At 35.9% G+C, this 27,982-nt stretch overlaps 1 protein-coding gene across 1 annotated transcript; it reads left to right on the top strand.

Moving 5' to 3' along the window:
* The first annotated feature begins 2,584 nt into the window (after positions 1-2,584).
* IDO1 (indoleamine 2,3-dioxygenase 1) lies at positions 2,585-18,274 on the top strand. The gene is made up of 10 exons (XM_056116657.1): positions 2,585-2,683; positions 4,835-4,930; positions 5,046-5,165; positions 9,082-9,200; positions 11,963-11,977; positions 13,852-13,951; positions 14,865-14,982; positions 16,005-16,056; positions 16,488-16,636; positions 17,922-18,274. The coding sequence occupies exons 1-10, from the start codon at positions 2,585-2,587 to the stop codon at positions 18,272-18,274; spliced, it is 1,221 nt and encodes a 406-aa protein (XP_055972632.1).
* The last annotated feature ends 9,708 nt before the right edge of the window (positions 18,275-27,982 follow it).

Here is a 27,982-nt window from a genome sequence, read left to right on the forward strand (position 1 = left end):
CAACAAGATTTCCACTAGGTTCATTAGAAAGCACAGTTCTGAGTTACTTCTCTTACTGACCTATACAGTCCCTTCCCATGGAAGATGGTTTTCACTATGCTATCAAAGCAACTCTTCCCAAGATGGAAAGCTTCATGTAACCCTTTAACCATCAATTTCTTTTTTGAAAACCTTGTTCTGATGCCTATTGTTCCTCTTCTGCAGAATATTCTGGTTTAGAGGAAACAATCTGGATGTGGTATTAATCCCATGATGCAAAGAGAATTAAGAGCTGCTAAAAATCCCTGTTCTCTCCAAATGACTGTATGTGTTCATAGTACTAAGGATGAATACTTAGAATAAGTTTAGATGCCCATTCTTGTCAATTGTGACAGGTTGGGGGAAAAGCAATTAATTCTGCGCTTTGAGCTGATACCCCAAGTAAAGCTCTGGCTTCCAATGCCCTGGTCAGACTAGTGACAGCATGTACAACATTGAGTCCCAAAGACTAGCTTTGGGACTCAATACAAATCTTTTTTGTATTTGTGTTTTCCTGGAAATTGGAATTCTAAAGATGTCTCCCGGTTAATTTCTATAGTGAAGTGAACTTTTGTCCAGTGAATATATGTTGTAAGAACTTTGCTATGAGCATCTTTAAAGCTTTTTAAATATCTATAGAACTGATATAATACTTATGAAATGATACTGAAGAGTAGTTTTGTCATATTAAACAAGATGATTAGTAACTTGTGTCCAAACTTGGGGGATCATGTCGTACTAAGTTCAGTAAAATAAGAGTCTAAACTGGTGAGTTGACTATAAGGAATATAGTGTATAGATGTATGTCTTATGTCAGAAAGATGATGGATGCAGATATCATCAGTGGGGAAAATGAAAAGGAATCCTGTTAAAATGAAGCTGATTTAGAAATGGGTTTAGAAGGAAAGTTACAGGACAGAATGAATGTAATGTGTAGGTTTGAGGTTGTGTTTGAAGGAAAGGCACTGATCAGTTTTTTTTTATAAGAAACACTTTAAATCACATGCAGAATTTTTCCTAGTACCTTTTTGGTAAGATCTATGAAAAAGATATTGGACAAATTATCTGGATTTCTGTTATAGTGCTCTTATTAATGGGAAGTCAAGGTTTTCAACATGGGATTGAATTAATGAAATATGATGTTAAATTGTATACTTTATCTTTATAGATTTTAGCTTATTTTGACTAGGACCCACAGTAAACTGGCGTGTTGTATCTCATTGTAAGTAAAATGAAATGCTTGTTTTTCTTTCCTTTGTACCTCACTATGTTTTTGATGTTTCAAGGCACTGTGCTGGTTTGCATAAAGACAGATAAAAGTCTTTCCTCTCTGTAATAGGTATACCCCTCATACAGACAGGAAAAACAACTATGGGACCCCAAAGCCCTCTTTCAGGGAAACGGTCAAGGAATTGGTCTAAATAACAGGAGCAGGTATTTAACAGGTACAGTTTCAAGTACCCTACAAACCTAAGGGTGACCCTAGAGGCAGAGTGGCTCAAAGAAAGACTGGAACTTATCTCTGCTATGGACAATAAGGAATCTTGGAATATGCAATGACTGACTCAGCCTGGACCTACTTTCAGCATCAGGAAAAACCTGGAAACCTGGATCTCTCTCAGCCCTGAAGAAGAGATGGGATGGACTCCTTTCTGCCAGGACACCTCTATGGAAAATGAGGCTCAAGGCCACATCCGGTTCAACCTTAAGGCTCCAGGTATTCATTGTGGGACCTGATCTTCTCAGTAATTAACAGTGTACCCCAGATGGAGAGATCTCTAAGTTTGCTGGTTTATGCAAAAGAACAAGTCAGGTTTGTTAAGCCATCTGGCAAAATTTTAAAAATGATGATGGAGAGAAAACCATGTTTCTGCAATTATAAGTAAGTAAAAGTAAAAGTAAAGGCCCTCCCATTGATCATCGATTTGCTCCAGTAACGTCTCCATTGGAGACTTTGTTGTTACTGTGTCTGGCATATCAAAAACGTCACGGGGAGCTTGCCAGGCTCTGCCATGCGGGCGAGATATTCTCGGTAGCTTGCCGGGCTCTCCAAGAGGGGCGGAGGAATCGAACTCGGGTCGGCCATGTTGGCTGTGTGCAAGGCAAACGCCCTACTGCTGTGCTATCGCTCGGCTAAAATTATAAGGTTAAATTAAATTTATTAAGATTTAATTTAAAGTTTTAATTAAAATGTTTTTGAAAGGTTTAAATCTCTAAAATATGAAAATGTTATTTTCTGGTCATTGAATTCTTTCATAGTTTTATCTCAGTCGAGCCTTTTCTGATATTCTTTATTGCAACAAAAAAATGACGTTCCTCCTGTTACAAATTTGTCACAGAAAAAAACTTTCAGTTAATCCTCCCTAGGAATAGAGATTATTTTCTCTTTCTAGTATTTATCAAATTACAAATAAGGAAATTAGAAAATGAAACTATTCCAAAAGTGAAAGTGATTTCTTACTGCTTATGTCATAAGGTGTGGTCATTGCCTACAGCAACTTCTGCAATAAATAGATGCTCCCAAACATCTGAGAGGCTTCAGAGGGCCAGAGTAGTAGGCTGCAAGATGGCACATGTGATGGCCCCTCCTGTGGAAAGTCACTGGAAAATCGAGAAAGATTATCATATAGATGAAGATCTGGGATTTGCTCTGCCAACGCCACTGGTAAGTGAGGGCATGGAAATACAGACAAAAATAGTTTCTTACCATTACTTCCCTGTACAAATCAACTTCTCGTGAACCATTTTTTACTGAACAAATAGATAAAGTCATGCCATTTGGGGGGCAGAGTTTAATAAGTTAGCTTTAGAAATTCTTTGTTTAGAAATTTAGATATAGATTCACTTCAAACTTAAGTGTTGCCTAGCTAGCTATGGGACATGGTGAAATTAGGAAAGTATTAATATACTGGTTAGTTGACACTGGTGGTGGGATTGGTGTCAAAAGATTGTATGTCTAAATCTATCAATAACTTTGTAAATAAAGGTTGTTTAGTTAAATACAGGCCCTCCCGTTGATCGTCGATTTGCTCGAGCGGGCCCAGTAACGTCTCCATTGGAGACTTTGTTGTTACTGTGTCTGGCATATCGAATACTCTCGGTAGCTTGCCGGGCTCTCCGAGAGGGGCGGAGGAATCGAACTCGGGTCGGCCATGTTGGCCGCTTGTAAGGCGAACGCCCTACCCGCTGTGCTATCGCTCCAGCCCAATACAAAGTATAAAAATTATATTACAGAAATCTAAAGTCAGTTTGAGGAAATAATCACTATTTTAAAAAGTGAGGAGTGGATCTTGAAGGAAACCCCTTTTTTACTACTTGATAAAACTTAATTTTAACAAGATATTTGCTCCAAGTTTGATTATGTTTTTGAGAGTGTACACTCATTACTATGTGTTATAGTAAATTTACTTGTTATTTACATACAGTTCAACTGAAAGTTGGAAATATATTTATTGTTTAGTTTTATTTCAAATTTCCTTTATATTTTCTCTTTAAGAAATACACTTCTCTAAGTTGTTTTTACAATAATTTCATGAAAAAGTAGAAAATATTTAATTATCAATCAATTATTTATCTTATAAAGCAAATTTACAAACTTGTTTTGTTTGAGTGTCACACCTTGAGATGATCAGGACTGGTTCTGGGCTCAGGGAATCACTCCTGGCTCACTTGGAGACCTAAATAGTTCTGGGGGTAGAACTCAGGCTCAAGCCCAGCTTGCCATGTGCAAGGCAAATGCCCAAACCACATTACTCTGGACCCTCAATTTACAGATAGCATTCCATATTCACAATGTTTTGAAAGGTATATGTGATATTAACCTCATTGTACAATGAGAAAATTGAGCCAAACAGACTTTACATATTCATTTGTTTGAGGGTGCCACTTCAGCATTGCTCAGGGCTTATTCCTGGCTCTGAGTTCAGGGATCACTCAGGGGCTCGGAGTAATCATATTCAAGGGGCCATATGCACAGAAAATACCCTACCTAACTGTACTATTTCTCTAGCTCCCAAGGGCTCAGACATTTCCCCAACTCAAAGAGCTGGTAATAGTTGAGACCGAATGTGAGTCTAGCTAAGGTGGGTTCAGTCTATGACCTGAAAATTTCTATTCTGTCAAGAGAATAAAATGGTAAAAAATGGTAAAAGACTTTGCCTTTCTTTTTCTTTCCTCTCTTTCTACTAAGATGCATAAGATCTCTCTAATTGTGTCTACTTGTGTCTCTCATTTTAAATCAAATATATGTATATATATATTCAAATATATATTTATTTTTCATATATATTTAAATATATATTTAATGTTTCTACATGTTCAATAATATACCAGATCCATAAGAAATACTGAATTAAAAGCATAATAAATTTCGTACTTTGAGGTTGTGAGACATAAAAAGAGAAATTTCTTTTTCAGATTGGAAACTCCTGTCTAAACCACAGCAAACAGAGAACCCTACTTACATAAACTCTCAGCTTTGAGTTCCCATTTCTGACATTACTTACTAATGTGAAAAGGGTTGATCCACAGGATTCCTAGGAATATGAATTTAGACTTAAATAGTTGGGAAATTTTTATTGTGGGCTTTTTAGGTGATTTCCCAAATGAATCAGATAAGAGCACAAAGAAGAGGGAAGAAGCACAGAGTCCAGAGTCCTGAGGTTGTGGAAAGTCAACTAGCTTATAGCTAAGTAGGTTTGATACAAAAAGTCTTGCAGAGACCGAGTTTAGAGGCAGGGAGGCCATCTCTGAGAGACAAGATTGTTTTTTGGTAATTTTAACTTGTAAATAAAAGTCCCTTTGTCTCTTTTTCAAGGAAGAGCTACCTTACCCCTATGATGCCTGGATTCTCATTGCTAAAAATATTCCTGAATTGATTCAAAATGGAGAACTACGTGCAAATGTTGAGAAGGTTTGAATATGCACCCCATTTGACTTCTTCTAGTATAGCATCATATCTAAAAATTGTTTTGAGAGCTATTATATTATCCATATTATTTTGACTCAATCTCTCCATTTATTCTCAGTTGCCAAAACTCAGCATTGATGACCTACAAGGGCACAAGTCACAGCGCCTTGCACATTTGGTGCTAGGGTGCATCACCATGGCATATGTGTGGAATCAAGGTGATGGAGATGTGAGGAAGGTCTGGAATTTTCTAATATTTGTTTTTCTGCCTGATAATTTTATATCCAATATATATGCAGGTGAAAAGAATCTCAACGTGTTCAAACTATTTTTTTAAGTTTGGATAATGGAAAAGAGGGATGTATTCACTGACAATGTGCAGTAAAAATATTATTATTCAACCTTTATAGTCTTTTTCTCATATAGATGTTCCTCATTCTGTGCATTTATAAGGATATGTATTTCATCTTTTTTTAAACGTATTTAAACATAAAATATTTTAGTTTGTTACATAATCTCCCTAGCCATCATTTAAAATCACTTTCTAACTTTTTATCCACTTACTAGATGTGATTTCATCATCTTTATAAATATTTCGCTTCTTTTTACTATTTTACTGTTACAGTGATTATCCCATCAATGCTTTTGAATATAAAGTATTTTCTTGCTATATCATTGGGAGGCATGAACATTTTATGTCTCTTTTCAGTTTCTGCTAAACTGCTTCCTTTTGTCAATAAACATGGAACTTATTAGTTCTACTCTTAGTAGATAGCTTTAGATTTAAAGTAATATCATCTCATACTAACCCAGGCAAACTAACTCAATCAGCAGAGGGCAAGGAGTATGGATTTGTGACTAACTTCTTCTCCCGGACTCAAAGGATCATGCTGTGTCTTTCCCTCTTTGTAGAAGCTCATTAACTTTATTTTCCTCCTCCTCCCTTGCCTGGCTCTTTCTTCTTTCTTTTACTACAAGCTCAATTCTTAATGTTATTTCAATGCCTTCTCAAGACATTCCTCCATTAGTAATTCTACAAATACTTATATTGGAGAATATAAGTATTGGAGAATAATACTTACATTATTAATTCAGTATAATTAAGTTAACTACATTCAGAATAAATCAACAAGTCTGAATTTATTACAGACTTTATGTTAACCTTTAAATCATAAAAAGAAATGCAGTCTATTCCAGAAAGCTTTACCATTAAATGAAAATTGTTTTTAATTTTTGATAAAAATCATTTGTATTTTATCTTGCTTTGCTTTACAACTCTGCTTAGAAATACAACATGAATAGCCCATTTGTGATGAGTCATCAGCAAGTATGTAAGAAAGAGGAAGAAGTTGCTCTACATTATTACAGACCACACTTCCTTATCATTATGTTGCATATATAGATTCTGTGGTTAACAGAAAAGAGTTTTCATCTTACAGCCTAGTTTAAAATTTGGAACTTAGTCTCCCAAGATTTTCTAGAGTCTAAGACTTACTAACTACCTACATAAGCCTTGTATATTTAAGAGGGCATACAGAAAAGGTAGCATATGCAAGGTGCAAGACAGGGAGAGTGCAAAAGAGTTAAATAGTTGCTGGTGTAGTCTTGGAATGCTTCATGAAAGTGAGTGGTTTGAAGGACCTAGTATGAGGCTGGCAAAGCCTATCCAAAATAGAGAAAAGCATAACAGAAGGGGGGAATAAAAGACTATCAAAAATGATGGGGCCGGAGCAATAGCATAGCAGGTAGGGCGTTTGCCTTGTACGCAGCCGACCTGGGTTCGATCCTCGGCATCCCCTATGGTCCCCCAAGCACTGCCAGGAGTAATTCCCGAGTGCAGAGCCAGGAATAATTCCTGAGCATCACTGGGTGTGACCCAAAAAGCAAAAAAAAAAAAAAAAAAAGTAAATCCCAGAATGTTTGTGTCATAATCATACATATATTTCTATATGTATGCACTAACATACATATAAGATTTAATATCAGAATTAAGAAAATTACTTTTGATAATTTTTTCATATCCCATTACTTTTGAAGAAATTCAGGAGTTGTAAATGGAAAAATATAAAAGTAACCTTTAAATATTTAAGAAAATCTTAGTAAGAGGGGTCAGAGGGATAGTACAGAGGGTAAAGCATTTGCCTTTCATGCGGCTGACCATGTTCAATCCCTGGGATCCTGTGTGGTCCCTCAGGCATCAATAGGAGTAATTCCTGAGTGCAAAGCGAGGAGAAATCCATGAACATCGCTGGGTGTGGGCAAAAGCAAAGCAAATACACAAACAAAAATTTTAGAAAAGAGAAACCACACAGACAAAACAAAAATTAGTCTAATAAAAAGCATATTTTGCCTAAGAAGGGACAAGCAATAAATACCCAAACTTCTTATCAGCTATACAGATATTAAGATGTAAGTGAGCAGTTTCTCTTTTCTCATTTATTTTATTAATCACTGTCCACAGTCCTCCTGTTGTTCATCGATTTGCTCGAGTGGACCCAGTAACGACTCCATTTTGAGACATGTTGTTACTGTGTTTGGCATATTGAATACCTCACGGGCAGCCTGCCAGGCCTTTGATAAATATTTTCTCTTTTAATTTCCCTTTTATAATTTCCCTAAGTTAGAGAATATTAAAATATATTTTTAAAATTTTTTAAACTATTTGCCAACCAACATGTTTCAGCAGCATGAACAGCATGATTCTTTTTTTCCCACTCTTTATGCAACTTTATTTTTTTTAATTTTTAAAAAAAAATTTATTGAATCACCATGAGATAGTTACGAGCTTTCATGTTTAGGTTACAATCACACAGTGATCAAACACCCATCCCTCCACCAGTGCACATTCCCACCACCAATATCCTCGATATACCCGACCCCCTTCCCTACCCTCCCCCTGCCTCCATGGCAGACAATATTGCCCATATTCTCTCTCTACTTTTGGGCATTATGGTTTGCAATGCAGACACGGAGAGGTTATCATGTTTGGTCCATCATCCACTTTCAGCACACATCTCCCATCCCGACCAGAACAGCGTGATTCTAATGTGAATTTGCTAACCAAAACAAAATAAAACAACAAAAACAAACGAAAGATGGCTTGAAGTTCCATAGGCCCTATTTAGTGTAGTAAGGGGCAAGGAAAGCTCAGAGGCCTCTCTCCATGATCACCTGACAACTGGGTTGCACAGAGCAGTGCTCCAGAGAAACTATGCTTGGGACACTAGGGCCAACTTAGTAATGCACAGAGACCATTACATGTAACCTCTCCACATCAGTCCATCAAACTGCTTCTAGTCCCTTCTTAGATACCTCCTTTGGTGGGGGAGAGTCATTTGCACCACACTGACAGTACGCAGGTATTACTCCTAACTCAGTGCTCAGAGATCACTCTTGGTGATACTCAGGATTCAATATACAAAAGTGCAGGCATTGAGCAGGGCTGAATGAATACAGAAAAGGTATTTTGACCCAAATACTATCTCAAAGAATCCCCCGACACTTTTTGAATAAAACCTCATATTCTGGGCCTATCCACGTAACTTTTTCTGCATTAAAGTACAAGTATACAGCATTGGAAAATCAAGGGTGAAAACAGATTTTTTTTTCTGACACAATTAAATCTTTCAAGTGTAGCCTCATCATTATCCTACAGTGATAGTTTTCTAAAAAGCATTCAGAGAAAGTTTCTGTTAGTAGCAATATGAACTTTTATTCATAGTACACATATTCCAAAAATCTTAATTACTGGTAACTTTTAGTTTCTTTCAGATTCCTAATTCTATCTTTATATTGCTAGTAAATAATACATCCCTTACATATAAATAATAAATATGCTTTCCCTATATCCCGAGAAAGGGTGGGTGAGTTATTGATTGTAGGCCATTTAGAAGGTCATAGGCCATTTGAAGGTCTTCAGTATAGCAATTATTCCTCCTATTCTCTACTTCCTTTTTCTAGCTACAAACAGTATATGGTCACAACAGAGATTAAAATGTGAACTTTAAACAAATATGAGGATTAAGTTATGAACTAGGTAAAAGAGAAAATATATTTGTTTACTCTTAAAATAACATTATGTTAAACAAATATTTTGATACCAACAAATGAGGAAAATGTAATAACTTCAAATATCACTTCTGTGTTTTACTCAGATTCTTCCAAGCAATATTGCTATTCCTTACTGCGAACTCTCTAAGAAACTCGGCCTGCCTCCTATTTTGGTTTATGCAGACTGTGTCTTGGCAAACTGGAAGAAAAAGGATCCAAATGGGTATGTAAAAGTGGTGTGAGAGGAATAAAAGAACTATGTATTTAAATCAAATGGCTAGATCATTGGTTTAATATTGACAGGACAGTTTTTGAATGCTGCTCGAGTATGCTTTCTTTCTCCAGAATATTTTAACTACAGGTATTTTTGTATTAGCAGACACATGTACATAAGTATCAAACAAAAAATTGTACGACTGTAAAAGATTAAAGTAATTATTTTTCTATCATATATCATATACACATATTAATTACTATACACCATTTTATATAAATACTGTTGTTTACCTTGTGCTTCTTTTCATTCAATTCTTTTAACAAATAAATTCTGATTTTTTTTACTGGTGTTTAGATTTCGTATTGGTAAAATAATAAAGCATGTATTATTTCTTGGAAGAGTTATTTTGATTATTATTTTTCCTGAGATGCTACACATTTAATTTTTAAATATCTAGTTTTGTTTGAGAATCAGCTTAACTTAGAGATGAAAATCCTCAGTATCTATTAGCTTCCTATTTAGTAATGGAGTCCAAAATAATAAAGAGATAATATAATCATGAAGAATATAAGATTTGGATGTAAGAAACCAGAGGAATATTATGGACACAGAAATGCCACCGAATAAAGAATTTTAGCTAAACTATATTGCAAAATCCTGTTTTTTGCATATTTATATATGTTTTTCTTTGGTGAATCAATTTTTAATTTAACTTTTTAGCACAGCGGGTAGGGCGTTTGCCTTGCATGCAGCCAACATGGCTGACCCGAGTTCGATTCCTCCGCCCCTCTCGGAGAGCCTGGCAAGCTACCGAGAGTATTCGATATGCTAGACACAGTAACAACAAAGTCTCCAATGGAGACGTTACTGGGCCCGCTCGAGCAAATCGATGATCAACGGGAGGGCCTTTACTTTACTTTACTTTATTTCACTTTTTTCATTATTCAATTGACTTATCATTGGTTTGCAATATATTATAAAATTCTTCAGTGTGATAGTTTTGTGCCTCTATATGTGTGCGTAATTGTCACCACTTGCACTGTCAAAGTTCCACACCACCAAAGAGACCTCTCTACTCATTATTCACACCTCTGTTGGTTTTTCCCTATAGTAATCGCCATAGTTTTCACTGGGTCTAGGAGAGAATTTTGTTAGTTCTTCCCAAATCTTTTGCTTTAGCAATTCATATTCTATATAGGAGTAAAACTCTTCACAAATTTTCTTCCACTTTCTTATCCATTTTATTTAGCTTACTCACCTCAAATCCTATATGTTTTGTACCAAAGGGCATGATTGCATCTTTCAAATAGAACAGTAGTATTTCACTGATTCGATATACCATTTTTTTAAAAAAATCAAGCCTCTTAAGGATTTGGAATCAATAGATTTTGATAAGCCTAACCATGTGTTATTTACTTTTGTCCTGGCTGGAGCAATAGCACAGCGGTAGGGCATTCGCCTTACAAGCGGCCAACATGGCCAACCCGAGTTCGATTCCTCCGCCCCTCTCGGAGAGCCCGGCAAGCTACCGAGAGTATTCGATATGCCAGACACAGTAACAACAAAGTCTCCAATGGAGACGTTACGGGGCCCGATATACCATAGTTTTTTATTCATTACTGTGTTGATGGCATTTAGGCAAATTACATATTTTACCCATCTCAAATAATGAAACTGTGATTACAGAGATAAATTATCATATTAAAGTAGATGTTTTGGAGCGATAGCACAGCGGTAGGGCCTTTGCCTTGCATGCAGCCAACATGGCCGACCCGAGTTCGATTCCTCCTCCCCTCTCGGAGAGCCCGGCAAGCTCCCGAGAGTATCTCGCCCGCACGGCAGAGCCTGGCAAGCTCCCCGTGACGTATTCGATATGCCAGACACAGTAACAACATAAGTCTCCAATGGAGTCGTTACTGGGCCCGCTCGAGCAAATCGATGAACAACGGGAGGGCCTTTACCTTTTACCTTACCTTTAAATTATAAAATTACTAACAGTAATATTCCTGGATTCACGTGGAAATTTTATTTTAAAAAATTAGGTCATCTTCACATCAATTTCCATAAAACTATACCAGTTAGCTTTCATGGCAACTTTTTGTCAGATTTGTTTTTTCCACATCCTCATTAGTACTTGGAATTTCCAGCAATTGTTAAAAATATGCCTTTACCTCAGGAGTGAGGTGAGACATCACTGTGACTTCCAATTTTATTTTCCTAATACTGAATGATGTTCAGCATTTTTTCCTTATGTCTGTAAACTATTTACATGTTGTTATTTTTTTTAAACCGCGTATAGATGACTTTTGACAATTAGCCTTGTCAGATGCATGATGTACATACATCATGTAAAAGATCTCCCCATTCCCAGGTTGCCTGTTTGGTTTTGTGATAGTTTTTAGCTATGAAAGAGCTTTATGATTTGATACTGTTACAATTGTTTATTATTGCTCTCATATGTCAAATGTCTCCAGATGCAACTCTGATGTTGATGTTATGGACTTTACTGCTGATATTTTCTTTTATGTATTTTATAATCTTGTGTGCAATATCTATATTTTTTAATTCACCTAAAATTATAAGCTAAACATTTGTAGTGCCAACTTGAGAAATATAAAAAGCACATATTTTATCTGGTTGTATCTTGCATCTTTTATGGATATAGCAGTCGAATTTATTCTAATATCAGTGACCTAATCATTTGATTTTTAAACTGGCTTTCTCTTTTCCTTCCAATCGGTTCATTGTTTTGTGGCTGCTTTCATAAGACCTATGACTTATGAGTAAGTACCAATACTTATTTGGTCTATGACTTGTTTTAGCTAGAGAATTGTACAGTGGGCAAGAAACCCCTTGCAGCAACCAGACCCACTTTGACCCCTGGTACTATTTATGACATGCTGAGCCCCACCAGGAATGATCCCTGAATCCTGAGACAGGAGTAATCCCTAAACACAGTTGGATGTGGTCTCCAAACTAAACAAAACAAAAGATATTTGTTTTTCAAGTAAATATATTTTACAATATTCTTCAAGGTTATTTGTAATGATTTATTGAATTCAAATACATTTTACTTTGTTAAAAATTCATAGAGAACTATGATGTTGATGCTATGGACTTTATGGACTATAAAAAACATAAAAGAAAACATCAGCAATAGAATCCATAACATCAACATCAGAGCTGTATTTGAATTTTTGACAAAGTGAAAAAATCAAGTAATTGTTTAGAGAGAAAATAATGTGGGCTTTAGTTATATATACTATTGTGCAATAACTGTGCTTAATAGTATATCTATATTTACTAAAAAGTTCTTGATTAAAAATGTACAATTAGTATATACAAATACAAAATGTTTATTTGTCTTTATGTCTGTGACTTAGCAATTTCACTGACCAGAAACACAGTTCTGTTCTTTTTCATCTAGTCCTTATAATTCTTTACCTTTGTACTAAACAGAGTCTAAGCACTAGGAAAATAAAGGTAAATATCTTGCATAAGTATGCCTGGGTGAAACTGGACTAATGGAGAGGAAACGAGACATGAAATTTTTAATTGCAGCAAGATTAAAAGGATGGGTTGAAATTTCAAAACTGGGTACTCTAAGAAAAAAATGGAATGAAGGAAGGAATTAAGGTAGACCATATATTTATTTACCCACCATAAAACTCATATGTACTGAGTCCATGCTTGCAAAGTAACAATAAAAAAGAAAATAGGTTCTCATTAGTTATTTGAATTCCCTAACTTCATAAGATGGATCTGAAGAGTGAGGAGGAATAAGTGAGAAGGAGGCTAACAGTACAGTTTATAATTTTAAGTTATTAAAGAAATAGCATGATGCAAGTGGGTATTGACAAAATTAATTATGTTTAACCTGTGGCCTGAAAGAATTTTAAAATAATATATTAAAATAAAAGAAATGTTATTAATGATCTCCCAATGGGAAAATTATGCAATTTGTCTAATTTTACAGAAGAGAACACTGAAGCAGAAACATGGAATATTTTGATCTAAAATCTTCACAAGGCAAATTAATTGCAGAAGTTGTCTAATATCAGAGATCATGTATTTGTTTCCCCACAATAAAACTCATATTTACTGAATCTATGCTCACAAACTAACAATACAAAAAGAAAATAGGTTCTAATTAGTTATTTGAATTCCCTAACTTCTGGGTCTGTCTGTCTGTCCTCCTGTTGTTCATCAATTTGCTCGAGCGGGCCCAGTAACATCTCCATTTTGAGACTTGTTGCCCTAACTTCATAAGACAGATAAATCATTGAGAAACTGAACCAAATTCATAGAGAAAAATAAAAATTTAAATATACTTGCATTGGAAAAAAAAAGACAACAAAATAATTAACATATACACTACTAATGTCTGAGGGGGAAAAATGTTGGAGGAAAAGAGTCTCCAAATTTCTGGTTCTAAATTTTAGAATAGAATTTAAAGTCCCAGATCAATATACTGCTAATCCTAAACAACTGACATAGTATCAATATCTTCAAATAGTCAATAGAGCTAGTAAAGCTTGCCAACTTGTCTCAGAAGATGATTTTGGAAAAATCAGCAAAATACTTGAAAACTGAAAACCTTTTACAAATATGCAACCCTTTTGTTAAATATACTCACTTCCTTACCTGATTTTCTTAGGAACATGGACATTCTCTTCTCATTTCCTGGTGGGGAGAGCAGCAAAGGATTCTTCTTGGTTTCTCTGTTGGTGGAAATAGCAGCTGCTACTGCAATCAAAGTATGGTCCTCCTTACTGGAAACGTTGTATATTGTCTCACATATTGGTATAAACATTTAATAATCAAACTATATTAACTTCTGAAAAACTTGAATGCAGCATTCAATTGCTTAATTTCCTAGAGGGGTGTATTATCATGTGTAAGTAAATATTTTGCTTCTGTCTTCATCTAAAATATAAAATGTAAAGGACAAACATTTAGAATCAAATTTGAAAGCCTGATAAATACTTCTAATGCAATTTAATATTTGAATTATGTAGCAATGTGATGTAAATCCAGTGGTTGTGATATTAGAGAGAAATTTATAAAGCAGGTAAGTTTTAAATTTGTAAATAAATCTCTAAATAAGAAATGAATAAAGGTGATCAAAGCTTAACCAACTACAAAGAAATTAGTTAAACCATTGTAGAGAACTCAGCACAAGAAAGAAATGGAGGTACTGGAGAGATAGTATGGGGAGTAAACCACTTGACTTGCACGCAGTCAATCTGGGTTTGATCCTCAGTATCCAATATGGTCCTTTAACACTGCCAGAGGTAAACCCTGAACACCACCAGGGTGTGGCCCCAACCCCCCCCCAAAAAAAAACAGAACAGAAAAGAAAAGAAATTGAAATACCAAAATTTAATCCAAGGAGTAAGACATAGGAGAATTTTATTCTATAGCAATTTTTAGTGTTAGACATATTAAATGCTTGGGGACTAGAGTGATAATATAGTGGGTAGGGTGTTTGCCTTGCACGCGGCCAACCCAGGTATGATTCCCAGCATCCCATATGGTCCCCCGAGCTCTGCCAGGAGTAATTCCTGAGTACAAGGAGTAAGCCCTGTAAATCGCCAGCTGTGACAGGCTGTGACTGGCTGTGAAACAAACAAAAGTAATATTAAATGCTATTTTTCTTTCTTTCTAAAGGTAATTCCCAGTATATTCAAGGCAGTACAAGAGCAAGACCAGAATACTTTGAAAAATGCACTGAGTGAAATAGCTTCTTGTCTGCACAAAGCTCTTGAAGTATTTCACCAAATTCATGGCAAGTATTTATGACAGAAAACAGCCTAGGCTGAGGAGAATGTTTCTGATTATGTGAGATATGGGATACTGTGAGACTTAAAAGCACTAACTCAGATAGTATAGTTTCACTGAATATAACAACATTAAAGAATTATTCATTTTTCGTAGTAAGTTTCCTTCTGCTCACTTTATGTGGATAGGTATTTTCTGAGAGAGATTCACTTGGAGAGAAAAATGAACTAAGATTGAATAGGTAGTCAATAGGAAAGTCAGAATTTTAAAGTGTGTGGAATGTCCTTTGCTCCACAAAACACCATTTGGAGACAATTATCAAATATGCAGTTTGTTATAAGTTCTGAAAACTTCAAGTTCTATTGGATAGAAACTTTGAACAAAATCTACTTTTCAGGAGATGGCCAAAAACGCAGAAAAGAGCGAGCTCAAATTTTATTACACAATTAGCACCAATGAGAGAATAATACAAACAATATGTGAAGAATAATTTTCAAAAGGAAGTTTGCCTTACTTGAACAAATACAAGTTTAATGCTGGAATTTGAGTTACTAAAAGCAATAAGACTGACCTTTTATCAAAGAAACTAGCAAACTTTGTAAAAGAGTCGCAAATATATAGTTCATGATACTGCTGAGGTTTTGTTTCTGTTTTGTTTTGTTTTGTTGAGGTTGTTTAGGTAGGAGTTTCTCTGTATATAAGTACATGAAGTAGCTTTGAATATGGTTGATAGTTTAGTCACCAACAATGAGTGACAGGTGGACACAGGCTCCTCAGCCCGAACAGTGGATTAATCTTATGGTAGTCCTTGTTCAATAGACACAGGGAAACAGGGGGTTTGCTTAGCAGAGAGCAGGTGCATGAGAGTTTGCTTTTTCAGTCCAACCCAAAATCTTTCCTGAAGTTTATACTGAAATTCACTATTAGTTCTTTGACATTTGATTCCTACATCTCCCTCCAATTCCATACCACCCAGCATTTTGTATCTCATGTTGCTCTTATAATTAAGCAATCCTATATTTTTAACAGATTATGTGGACCCAAACCTCTTTTTCAATGTTCTTCGCATATACTTGTCAGGGTATGTAATATTTTCCAAGATTTTTATTTTAAACAAGTAATATAAAAAGTCTGTCTTATTCCCTTTGTGCAGAGAAAGAATAGACTTACTACTTAGTCAAACATTCATTGGGATATGGGAAGTGGTGGCTGGGGGGAGAGAACATAGTTAGACCTTTCAAGGAGAGGAGAATGAATCTTGCTAAGACAAAGTTTCACAGAATGCTCATTACAAATGAGCTCAAAATCATTTTTATGCATCCTTATGCATAAAAAGAGTGGAGAAACAAAATCACCCAGTTTGGGTTGTTAGGCATTCCAATGAATCAATGCTCATGGCCAAGTTTGTGTTGATGAAATCTAATTCACCTTACATTTTATTAATATCACTTGTAAGATTTTATATATGGAATTTGACAATTCATTAAAAAACATTATTTTCTCATAACCTAGCTGGAAAGGAAATCCCTTGCTGTTAGAAGGTCTGCTGTATGAAGGTGTTTGGGATACACCAAAGAAGTTTGCAGGGGGCAGTGCAGCTCAAAGCAGCATCTTTCAGTGTTTTGATATTCTGCTGGGCATCAAACAGGTTGAAGGTGGAGGTGAGTAGAAACAGATAAATAATTATCTTCTATTCAATAGTAAATATTTGTATTGTCATGGATTGTGTCCTAGTTTCATGGATGCCACATTCCATCCCCTGATAAAGTAGCATTTTAACATCTAAAGTGAGTCTTTTCATCAGCATCTCAAATAATGATTTCTGATGCTATTCACTAGAGAATTTGTTATATTACCTTCTTTCCATTTCACAGATGAAGCAGCAGAATGGGTTCCTTCCTGTAAACCTCTAGGAAGAAATGAGGTCTATTCTATTAATCTTGGCATTTGATTACAAGCATAAACCCACTTTACTGTGGTGAAGCTAATATCACATGTCCTGAAAATGCAGAATTTGATTCTGGAAGAGAAAGTCATTGGCAAATGAGAGGACAGAGAGCCTGAATTAGGAAGCGGATATCTCAGTGAGAGAACGTTGATAGTACTGGCTCTGTCTTCTTGCTGAATTGGCAGTCAGGAACAATGCATGCATCAAAGTTTAAATATGAGACATATATAAAGTAATATTTGAAGATGAGAAACTATTAGAAACTTAAAAAGGGATGAAGTAAAAGCTCCACAAGGAATTTCTCTTTATGGTTTTCCTGAACTTCTATTTATTGGTCAAAGGATATAGCTTTGAGCTGGCTATAATGCTTATTTCTTACTTTATTCACTCATTTCAAATTTGTCTCTTAAAAACTCTGGACATAGTACTATGATTTTTCAGGCATACATTACATATGGGCTGGAGCGATAGCACAGTGGTAGGGCGTTCGCCTTACAAGCTGCCAACATGGCCGACCCGAGTTCGATTCCTCTGCCCCTCTCGGAGAGCCCGGCAAGCTACCGAGAGTATTTGGTATGCCAAACACAGTAACAACAAAGTCTCCAATGGAGATGTTACTGGGCCTGCTCGAGCAAATCGACGATCAATGGGAGGGCCTTTACCTTTACCTTACCTTTACATTACATATATTCTCTTCATCATCATCTTCCTAGAAGAAACAAATACACAAGTAAAGTGAGAAAAGAAACATAAATGTTTTGAAAATAGTCACAAAAGAATGATTTCAATTCATCTGTTTTTCAGAATAAGTGCATTTCACTGGAGTTTCCATTATATCCAGCAAGACTATTTATTAGCCTCAGCACTAATAGAATGGTTGTAAATTCTGGCCTCAAGCTTGGGTGACTGTTTCACCCTGACCTAACATAGCCTCCCCCCCCTCCCAACTGGAGAAAACATAGCTTTTCTACTAATTTATCTTTGCTCTGTCTCTTTAGAATCTGCTATATTCCTCCAGGAAATGAGGACTTATATGCCTCCAGCTCACCAGAACTTTCTTCAATCGTTAGAGACAGGCCCCTCAGTTCGTAAGTTTGTCCTTTCAACAGATAATGCCAGTTTGCAGAACACTTACAATAAGTGTGTGAAAGCGATGGTCTCTTTGAGGAACTACCATTTAAATGTTGTAGCAAAGTACATTGTTGGACCTGCACGTCTGCAGTCGAAGGTGCAAAAAACATCTGAAGAGTCATCAGATCCAAGAAATAAAGGAACTGGAGGCACAGACATCATGATATTTTTAAAGACTGTAAAAAGTAGAACTGAGATGTTCGAGGTGAAGAAACATTAATGTGACATTGAGTGTAAACTTTTGCCAATGCCAAAAAATATATATCTGTGTGTTTATCTGTATATATTAATCCCATTGACATTTATAACAGATGCACTAATAAAAATTATGCGACACTGTTAAATTTCAAAATCATTATTGAATATCTGTGCTCTTTGTTAGAAAACAATAAAAGAACAATCATAACTGCTTAAATCTGTATCTATAATCAAAATATCAATGATTAAGCTAAAAATTCATATATAATAAAGTCTTAGTATGTTTTTAATACAATAACTAAAAATATGCTACCTTTAGACACTTGTAGCTGTCTATATTTTCCCTATAGCAACATAAAACTCTTTCATGATTGCCTATTTAGTTGTGTGTTCTCTTATGACATGATAAATTTCTGATACCAGATATTCTGCACTGTTTCCCAGGACCTCGAGTTCCTGGCTCTCTACACATTTATTAAGCGTGCATTTTTCAACACTGTGAATTGAACCTGGGTCAGCAATATACAGGCAAACACACTGAGCCCTGTACTATGTCTACAGTCTTATGTTTGAAATGTATTTGAGGGAGTTCAGTGCACACGTGAATAGCACACTGTTGCCTTAATTTTTTTTGTTTGTTTAACAAAAAGAATTTCATGGAAACATGAAAGTGCTAAAGAAAACATTTAATTAAATAGGTAGAGGAGCAAATAATAGAATTTAACACTCAGCTGGGATAAGTCAAGTGCCTTATAAGAAAAGTAAACAGTGGAAAAGCATTTCTGCAAGATTCAGGAGTGGGGGGTCTGGAGAGAAGGCAGCACTTGGCTTTATTTTCCCTTTTTTGTGGTTTTCAACCCCCCATTTCCTAATACTCTCACTTTCCCCCACAAATAGTTGCGAATATTTGGAGTCTGAAGTCTTAACAGAATGTGACTATTTTCATGGTTACCATGGTAATTATAAACTGCCGTGGCACGAGAGGGCATAATTTCAATATCTTATCTATAATGGTCATATAATGAACTAGATTTAGTTCAGTGGTCACTAAGGATTAATCCATATTCATTCAACTTGGTTAAAATAAAGGGAGAGACCATGTGGGGCATCAGAAATCTCCAGTGAATTATCTTTACTACAATAAGTTTGAACTGGTGCCTTGCTTGTAGCCTTATCGTCAAACGGTCTATTGACATCGCTTGCCCTTCACTCTATCTCACACATCGCTTTCAACCTACCTATCTGTTTCTCTTAGGAAATCAGGACTATTGGATAATTATAATAATTATTAGATTATTATGTCTTCCTCTGACATGAATGTCTTTATTAATTTAATTTTAGAAACTTAGGGCTGGAACATAATCATATAGTTTCATGCTTATTTAAAGATGTGAATTAAAAAGAGTGAATTTTTAAAAGCGTGAATTAAAGAGTGAATTTTAAAAGAGTGTATTTTTTGACTTGCATCATGCAATTAGTTATCAATAGGAAGAAAGTTCATCTTTTAAATACACGGAATAGCCCAGGTTACAGAAGAGGGATTTTCTTTTTTTTTTTTTTGGACCATACCTGGTGCTGCTCAGGGCTTACTTACTCTCTTACTCTTTGTTCTATGCTCTGGGATCATTGCTGGATGGATCAGGGGACCATATGGGGTGCTAGTATCAAACTCAGGTAAATTGTGTGCTAGACTGTAACACTGCACTGCACTGTCCTCCCATTGTTCGATTTTCTCAAGTGGGCACCAGTAACATCTCCATTGTGAGACTTTTTGTTACTGTTTTGGGCATATCAAATACGCCACAGGGAGCTTGCCAGTCTCTGCTGTGCAGGTGCGATACTCTCAGTAGATTGCCAGGATCTCTGGATCTCTGGATCTCTGAGAGGGACAGAGGAATCGAACCCAGGTCGGTCACGTGCAAGGCAAACGCCCTACCTGCTGTGCTATCGCTCCAGCCCTAGCGAGACAAGTACCCTAAATACTGTACTATCACTCCAGGCTCAGGAGGAAATTTTTAAAGAAGAATAGAAAAAGTGGAGGTACTGGGAAAAAAGAGACAGATTGTCATCATCCTGAGGTGACAGGGTACCTAGGAGCAATAAGCTAATCCAAGATGTCTACAACTTTAGTTCATTGAGACAGACACGTGTTATTGCCTGGGCACCAATAGAGGTGGATCTCTGACTGTTGATCAACTAACAAGTCTATTCAGGGCAAGGAATTGACTATTGAGGCAAAAGCAGGCATGCAGTAAGGGGGTCAAAAGAAGCAGTCAATGCTTGTTTGTTAACATAGAGTTTCAGAGGGACACAGACTCAGAGTTTCCAAGCTCTCTAAACAGAAACAAAGGTTTCCAAAGACAAACAAACAAAGGTTTCTAAAGGCAATCATGAAGCTTATTCTTAAAGGTTTCAAAGACAGCTTGCAGTCCCAAGTCCATCCAAAGATGAATTATTAATCTACACGATTCTCTAGGGGTGTGTTAACCCCACCTCTGGCACAAATCCATTGCCATGTGTGAACTTAGTATCTGAAGCCATTGCCTCTGGGAACCATGAAGTGATCGCACAAGTTACTCAGCCTAGGTGGCTCCCGAGCTCCACTAACAGGAACTCCGACAGATGAAAAGCAACAGGGGCCAGGGCAAGGCTGCCAGGTACCAAGATGATGTTAAGGAATGATAGATCCAAATATCCAAACCATAGAGTCAGCAACAGTGAAATTAAGAGACACAAATTTAACAACCAAACTTAGAAAGGTGCTTGTCAAGAGGGCAGGCTGGAGGGGGATGTACTATTGGAGAGATCTGGGAACATCAGTGGTAGAATTGGTGCTGCGATACTTTATGTCTACAACCCAACTATGGAACACTTTGTAAAACAAGATGCTTTAAATTAAAAATATGTGGGGAAAATTTGATCATTGAACTCACCATGAGAAAAAAATAAAGCTATCTTCTGAAAAGATATAAGTGGACTTGATAACAGGACTAAGGTTTCTTGAGGTGAAGTTGAGGGAAGGAGATAATATTGTGGAATGTAGTAAAGAAAATAATAAAAAATGCATATTATTAACATATTTGATGATTTTTTTAAAGAAGTGATATTAGATTCAGAGAAACAGTAGAGTGGGTAAGGCACTTTCCTCGATCACAGCTGACCAGGGTTCAATCACCCACGTGAAATATGATCCCCAGAGTTCCATCATGAGTGATTGTTGAGCACAGAGCCAAGAGTATGACCTGCAAACCTCCAAATGTGGCCTCAAAACAAAACCAAAAGTTATATACCTATACAATATATTATTTTGTAATGGTAATATAATTTTGTAATTGAATATTACTTTGTTATACATAAACTATTGATATAGGAAATAAAAAAGAAATAACAAATATAGTTAGCAATATAAAGGAAGGAAATTCTAGACCATAGATAAAGATAATTTATCTATGAAAGGACTATCATAAGAAAGGACTTAGCTTAGTGCCCTATATTCATAATGATATTAGAGCCACAGAAATACCAGAGTAGGTAAGACATTGGTGTGGTGTGGAACATATATTTTGAACAAGTATGAAACTTTATTACTAAAATTTATGCAGTTTTGTAAGCCAACATCTCCTCTTATACAAAAAAGTAATAATAAAAAGAGAAATTGTAAAGGATACAATTTATATATGGAAAACAAAACTAGTAAAATTAAAGCAGAACACAGAAACCTGGCAGACTTTTACCTGGGTTTCTCCATGAATGAAAAATGTAACAATTATTTTCTAATTTTAAGAGCATATATGTTCTATAAAATAATCTAGTATTTCTCTAAATGCAGGTTGAATCAGAGGATCTTTGAGTCTACAACAAAAAGCAGTTAATAACAGCAAAAACTCTGTGAAAATGGTTTCTTTTACATTTTCAACCCATGCAAAGTCCTGTGTATTATAGATAGCATTACGGCTTTACTTTAGAAACAGAGAAAAAATAATTGAAAAAGAATTAAGAGATACTAAGAGACTTAGGGATAACAATCAGAGAAATAATTTCTGCATTAAAGCAATTTAAGAGGAAAAAACATAAATTAGGAAGAATGTATTATTGGTGGATTAAATAATAGTTGAGAAGTTCTCATTCAAAAATGAGAGATTTTTGCAATCATTCACTAAGCTCAAAAAGTTGAATGCAAAACTAATTTGGAAACCAAGTCATACTATAATTCAAAGAGCAAGAAGCTGACATAGTATCCTAAAAGAAGCAAGAAAGAAGACTAACAATTAAAATAATATCAGACACACAAATTATTTCTTGATTCTTTGCCATGCCAAGAATTATGAGTCTTTGCTATACCAAGCAAGACCACTGGTGGGGGGACATTTCAAGGTATTGAATGAAAATACCAAAAAGTTTTGCGACCAAAAACTTGATCCTTCCAGGGTATGACTCCAATTGGTAAGAATGATAAAACATCACAAATGATCACATCTGGGGCATCCACTGGCTCCAAAGCAGCTCTATAAAGAATGCAAAATGATTTTCTATGTAAAGCAGAAAACTGCAGTAATAAGTGGAATAATACAAATCTTTAAGCAGGGGGGAAGGTCAAGAAAAATTGAGGCATAAGTGGAATGCTAGATTTCTATGTGGCACAACTATAAGAAAAATAATAACAGAGTATTGGCTGTCCATAGAGAGTTAAAATAGAGGATAAGACACTTCCCTTGTACAGCTTATCCCAGATCAGTCCTTTGCAGCAATAATAGTTCAATAACTCCCAAGATTTCCTTCTCCCCAGCCTCTAGTAACCAAGAAAACAAAACAAAAAAATTAAAACTACACAAATGCCTTGCACGCAGCCAGCATGGCCAACCCAAGTTCGATTCCTCCGCCCCTCTCGGAGAGCCCGGCAAGCTACCGAGAGTATCTCGCCCCAATGGCAGGGCCTGGCAAGCTCCTCGTGACGTATTCCATATGCCAAACACAATAACAACAAAGTCTCCAATGGAGACGTTACTGGGCCCGCTCGAGCAAATCGATGATCAACGGGAGGGCCTTTACTTTACTTACTTTTACAGAAATGCAAATGGTATGGTAAAAAGACTTTGCTTTTAGAGTGAATACAATTCAGCATGATCTTTTCATTAATGCAAAGGTAAAGAAAATGTCTGACTCTGTGTCTTCACTTTTTTTTTCTTTTTCTTTTTGGGTCATACCTGGTGATGCACAGGGGTTACTCCTGGCTCTGCACTCAGGAGTTAATCCTGGCGGTGCTCAGGGGACCATATGGGATGCTAGGAGTCGAACCCGGGTCAGCTGCGTGCAAGGCAAATGCCCTACCCGCTGTGCTATCTCTCCAGCCCCTGTGTCTTCACTTTTGTTGACTCTTCTGTACAATTGTGACATGCAGAGTATTTCCTCAGTTTTATTTATTTTTTTAAATTTTATTTTATTTCTATAAAGTTGTTCACAATAATTCATTACACTTAATATTCAAACACAATTGCACCACCACTGCACCTTCCCACCACTATAAGAGGAAAGTGTATGAAGATTTTGTATTTCATCCTGAAGCCATTAAGTCCTTGTGTAAGAGATCACAAACATGTGTGAAACCCAAACAAATGTGTGCTACTTTTGGTACATCAGTGGGAAAGAGTATGAGACTTCCTCTCCAGGAATTCTGAAATTTAGAATATGCATTTGGGTTTTCATATCTTGGCTGTTGTACTAAGGTCAGTGATAAACATGGGTATGCATACATTCTTTTGTTTTGGAGATCAATGCCAAAATTGTTTATAGGGTTTCATGCACAAAACATTCCAGCATTACATCTTTATATCCCACATATAAGAATATATTGTGATTCTGCCCTCTCCTTCCACCTATCACTTATTAGAATGATTCTCTCCAGATCTCTTCATGTATTGGCAAATTGCATGTTTTTATTTTATTTTTTAAAGCAGAGTAGCATTCCATTGTGCATATCTACCATAGTTTCTTGATCCCGTCATCTGTCCTTGGATACCTCGGTTGTTTCCAGATTTTGGCTTTTGTTAATAGTGCTTCAATGAACATAGGAGTTCAAATATCTATTTTTGGAATATATGGCCCTTGGTTTAGATACCAAGAAGTAAAATTGCTGAATTGCCTGTTTATTGCAGCACTCTTTACAATAGCCAGAATCTGGAAAAAACCTGAGTGCCCGAGAACAGATAACTGGTTAAAGAAACTTTGGTACATTTACACAATGGAGTACTGTGTAGCTGTTAGAAAAGATGAAGTCATGAAATATACATAAAAGTGGTACTACATGGAAAGTGTCATGTTAAGCGAAATGACTCAGGAAGAAAGGTACAGACATAGAAAAAATTAAAATTAGCAATAATAAAAATAAAAATATCAATAAAAATGGTAAAAATAAATAAGTAAATATTAAGAAATAAAGTTTCAGAATACTGTTAAACGGATAAAAAAAGAAGCAAAATTGCTGAAATATTTGAAAACTCAATTTCTCCTCTTCCCTTCACCTCTTTCTACATTTTTATTTAAATGCTTGAATTTGTAGTGCTGTTAATTATTCTTTTCATGTATTCATCATTCCAACATCACAGGCATTCCCAGATATTCTATTTCTGACCAAGTGTCTCAAAGGTCAGGACACCCCTACCTCCCATGTAAACTCAGGTTTATAGACAAAATATTCAATTCTGATGACTTTGGCTTCTGTTGATCACTTATTATGCTTATTTATATCCTATATATGAGATCTTTTTAAAATTTATTATGGATCCACTTGGTTATATCTACATGTGTACATGATTAAAGTCAAACTAAAATTCCACAAAATTCTGAATCAAAAAAATATATTTTTTTCAAAGCTTGTCTCTTTGTGGAATGGATCTATAGTACAGCGGGTAGAGCATTTGGGTTCAATCCCCAGCATCCCATATGGTCCCCTCAGCACTGCCAGGAGTAATTTCTGAGTGCAGAGCCAGGAGTAACTGTGCTCTTCATCACCGGGTGTGACCCAAAAAGCAAAAAAAAAAAAGAAGATTTTTATGGGAATTAATTAAAAATTAACATGAAAGAGGGAAAGAGCTAAAGCATACAAACACACAATTGAGTGAGAAGAGAATTAAGAAAATTTAAGGTAAACTATGAATAGGCTTATAAAAGCATAAAAAAGTGTATTTTAATTCTAAAAAGGGACTATATGCTTATATTTAGAAAATACTATGTTACAGATAATTCTTAGCTATCTGCACTGATAAATATTTTCATAAAATTCTTTATAGATGTAAAATTGATGGCATAGAAAATTGCATGTAAAATAAATAATTCATTATTAAAAAAGTATAAATTCCCTTAGCAAACTAGAGTTAGGAATACCTTTTGTATGAGTGAATGCCATACTTAATGTCAAACTATGGAAATTTTTTTTCAGTTTTTTAAAAATTTTATTAAAGCTCCATGATATTGTTATTCATAGCAGAATTTTAGTTTTATACATACAATGTTCCAGCTCTGATCCCACTATCAATATCAATTTCCTTCCACCAATGTTCCCAGGATCCTTCTGCTAACACCCCACCCCCAGGCTGCTAGGCACCTTTTAAAATTTGGCTGTTAAAGTTTGGGTCTCATCTGTGTCTTCTACCCACCCCCACCTCCACTCAATTTCTTTCCTTCTCTTTCCTTCTCCTGCCTATACTTTATGGCCAAGGGTTACCTAGGCATCCCTCTTCGGGATGCATAATCATTGCATTTCTTCCTCGGGTTATTCTAAATGCCACATGGTAGTGACATCATCCTGTATTTACCCTTCTCTGCCTTATTTTAACATATTTCCAGTTCCATCCATGTTGCAGTAAATTACATGATTTCATCAATCTTTACAGCTGCATGATATTTCATAATATATATAAAATCATGATCCATTTATTGGTCATTGAACATCTAGATTCCAAAGCTTAGCTATTATACTGAGTACTGCAATGAATCAATGAATTGTGTTGTGAATATGTCCTTTTCAATATTTTTTCTTTCTCCTGGGGATTGCTGGGTTGTATAGAAGCTTAATTCTAAGTTTACTGAAAACCTTCTATACTTTTTTCCATAGAGGTTGAATAAGAAAACATAGAAAACATTCCCACTAATAGTGGTTGAAAGTTCCTTTTTTTTTTTTAAAGCACATCTCCAACAACAACAGAATGTTCCCAGAACTTTTTTTATTTCACTTTTTTTTTAAAATTTATTTATTGAATCACTGTGGGAAAAGTTACAAAGCTTTCAGGTTTAAGTCTCGGTCATGAAATGATAAAACACATTTCCCTTCACCAGTATTTATTTTTCACCACCAAGAACCCCAATATACCCCCCTCCCGCCCCTCCCAATGCCTGTAGGCATATGAATTCTAATTAACATTCTAGCTACTTTGATTAGATTCATTGCTTTGACAAAAGATGCACCATTATTGTTTAGAGTTTACACCCCCAAATCAGACCTGCTGAAAAGGCATTGTGAAATAATTTGTTTTCTACAGCTGGTTACAAGAACCAAATGATGTCGCGCAACTGCAATAGCGGCCACATGATTTTGGATTTCTGATATTTTACTTTTTAAGCCTGGAAGTATTTCTGCCGAGAGTCAGATAATTATGAGATTGGTTTCTGTGTCTCTGGAGTCATGGCCTTGCTGGAGAGCTGCTTGTGGGGGCAACTCGTGACCTCGGTAGGGCATGAAGGACGAGCCGGGAACGCCCCCCTTCCCATGAGGTTTAAGTTGCCCCATCATCACCAGCTCATACCTGGCTTTCCAAAAAACTCTGAGGTGGCTGCCATCTTGCTGTCCAGGGGGAAAAAGGTGGAAGAGAGCAACACCCTTTCCCTCCCGGGCAGGCACGCTACTGTGGATTAACTCACGGTCCATTCACTTTTCTGCTGCAAGCAGCCAGGTTATGCATTAAGTCCTTGTGCTTCTGGAGCCATGGCTGTGCTGGAGCAACACCCTTTCCCTCCCGTGTTCCCAGAACTTTTGCTATGTGTCATTATCACTGGTAGTAAGACTTCAAATCACTGTCACCTTTGAATTTCTCTGATAATGTGATGATAAGCATTTTTCATGTTCTGTTGACCATCCATTGGTATTTCTCAGAGAAGTCCTCTTTCTTTTCTTCCCCCCCTCCTTTTGATAGGGTTTTTAATTTTTGTTCTTTTAGTCTTTATAGGTACTTTACATATCCTGGATATCAACCCTTTATCTGATGTGTTGAGTAAAAATTTTCTCCCATTAAGCTGTTATTTAGTTTTAGCCCATGTTTCTTTTGTTGTGCAGAAAGTTTATAATTTTATGTCGTGCAATTTATTTAGTTTTAATTCTGTATCCTTTCCCAATGATATTGTATTATTGAATACTCCTCTGAGAACTATACCTCTATTTTCTCAATATACTTTATAGTTTATTGTGATATTGTGATAAAGATGTCAAGGTCTTTATCAAGTATGAGCTGCCTTTTGTGCAATGTGTGAAATATATGAGATTTTATTCACCTAATCCATGCTACATCTGACGTTATTTTTTATTTTTAATAGAGGAAGTCAAGAATAAAAAATCATTTACTCCAATTGTGTCTGTTCTTATAATACTAGATTCTACTCTGTTAATGAAAGTTAAATAAAGGCCCTCCCATTGATCGTCGATTTGCTCGAGCGGGCCCAGTAACATCTCCATTGGAGACGT

This window comes from Sorex fumeus, unplaced genomic scaffold, assembly GCF_029834395.1.
Source record: "Sorex fumeus unplaced genomic scaffold, SorFum_2.1 ptg000033l, whole genome shotgun sequence".
Lineage (NCBI taxonomy): Eukaryota > Metazoa > Chordata > Mammalia > Eulipotyphla > Soricidae > Sorex > Sorex fumeus.

Bases quoted from the DNA above. Each gene is read 5' to 3' on its own strand.
- IDO1 (XM_056116657.1), top strand. From the start codon at position 2,585: ATGGCACATGTGATGGCCCCTCCTGTGGAAAGTCACTGGAAAATCGAG. The intron at 5,166-9,081 runs GTCTGGAATTTT...TGTTTTACTCAG, and splicing joins GTGATGGAGATGTGAGGAAG to ATTCTTCCAAGCAATATTGC. The intron at 16,637-17,921 runs GTGAGTAGAAAC...CTGTCTCTTTAG, and splicing joins CAAACAGGTTGAAGGTGGAG to AATCTGCTATATTCCTCCAG.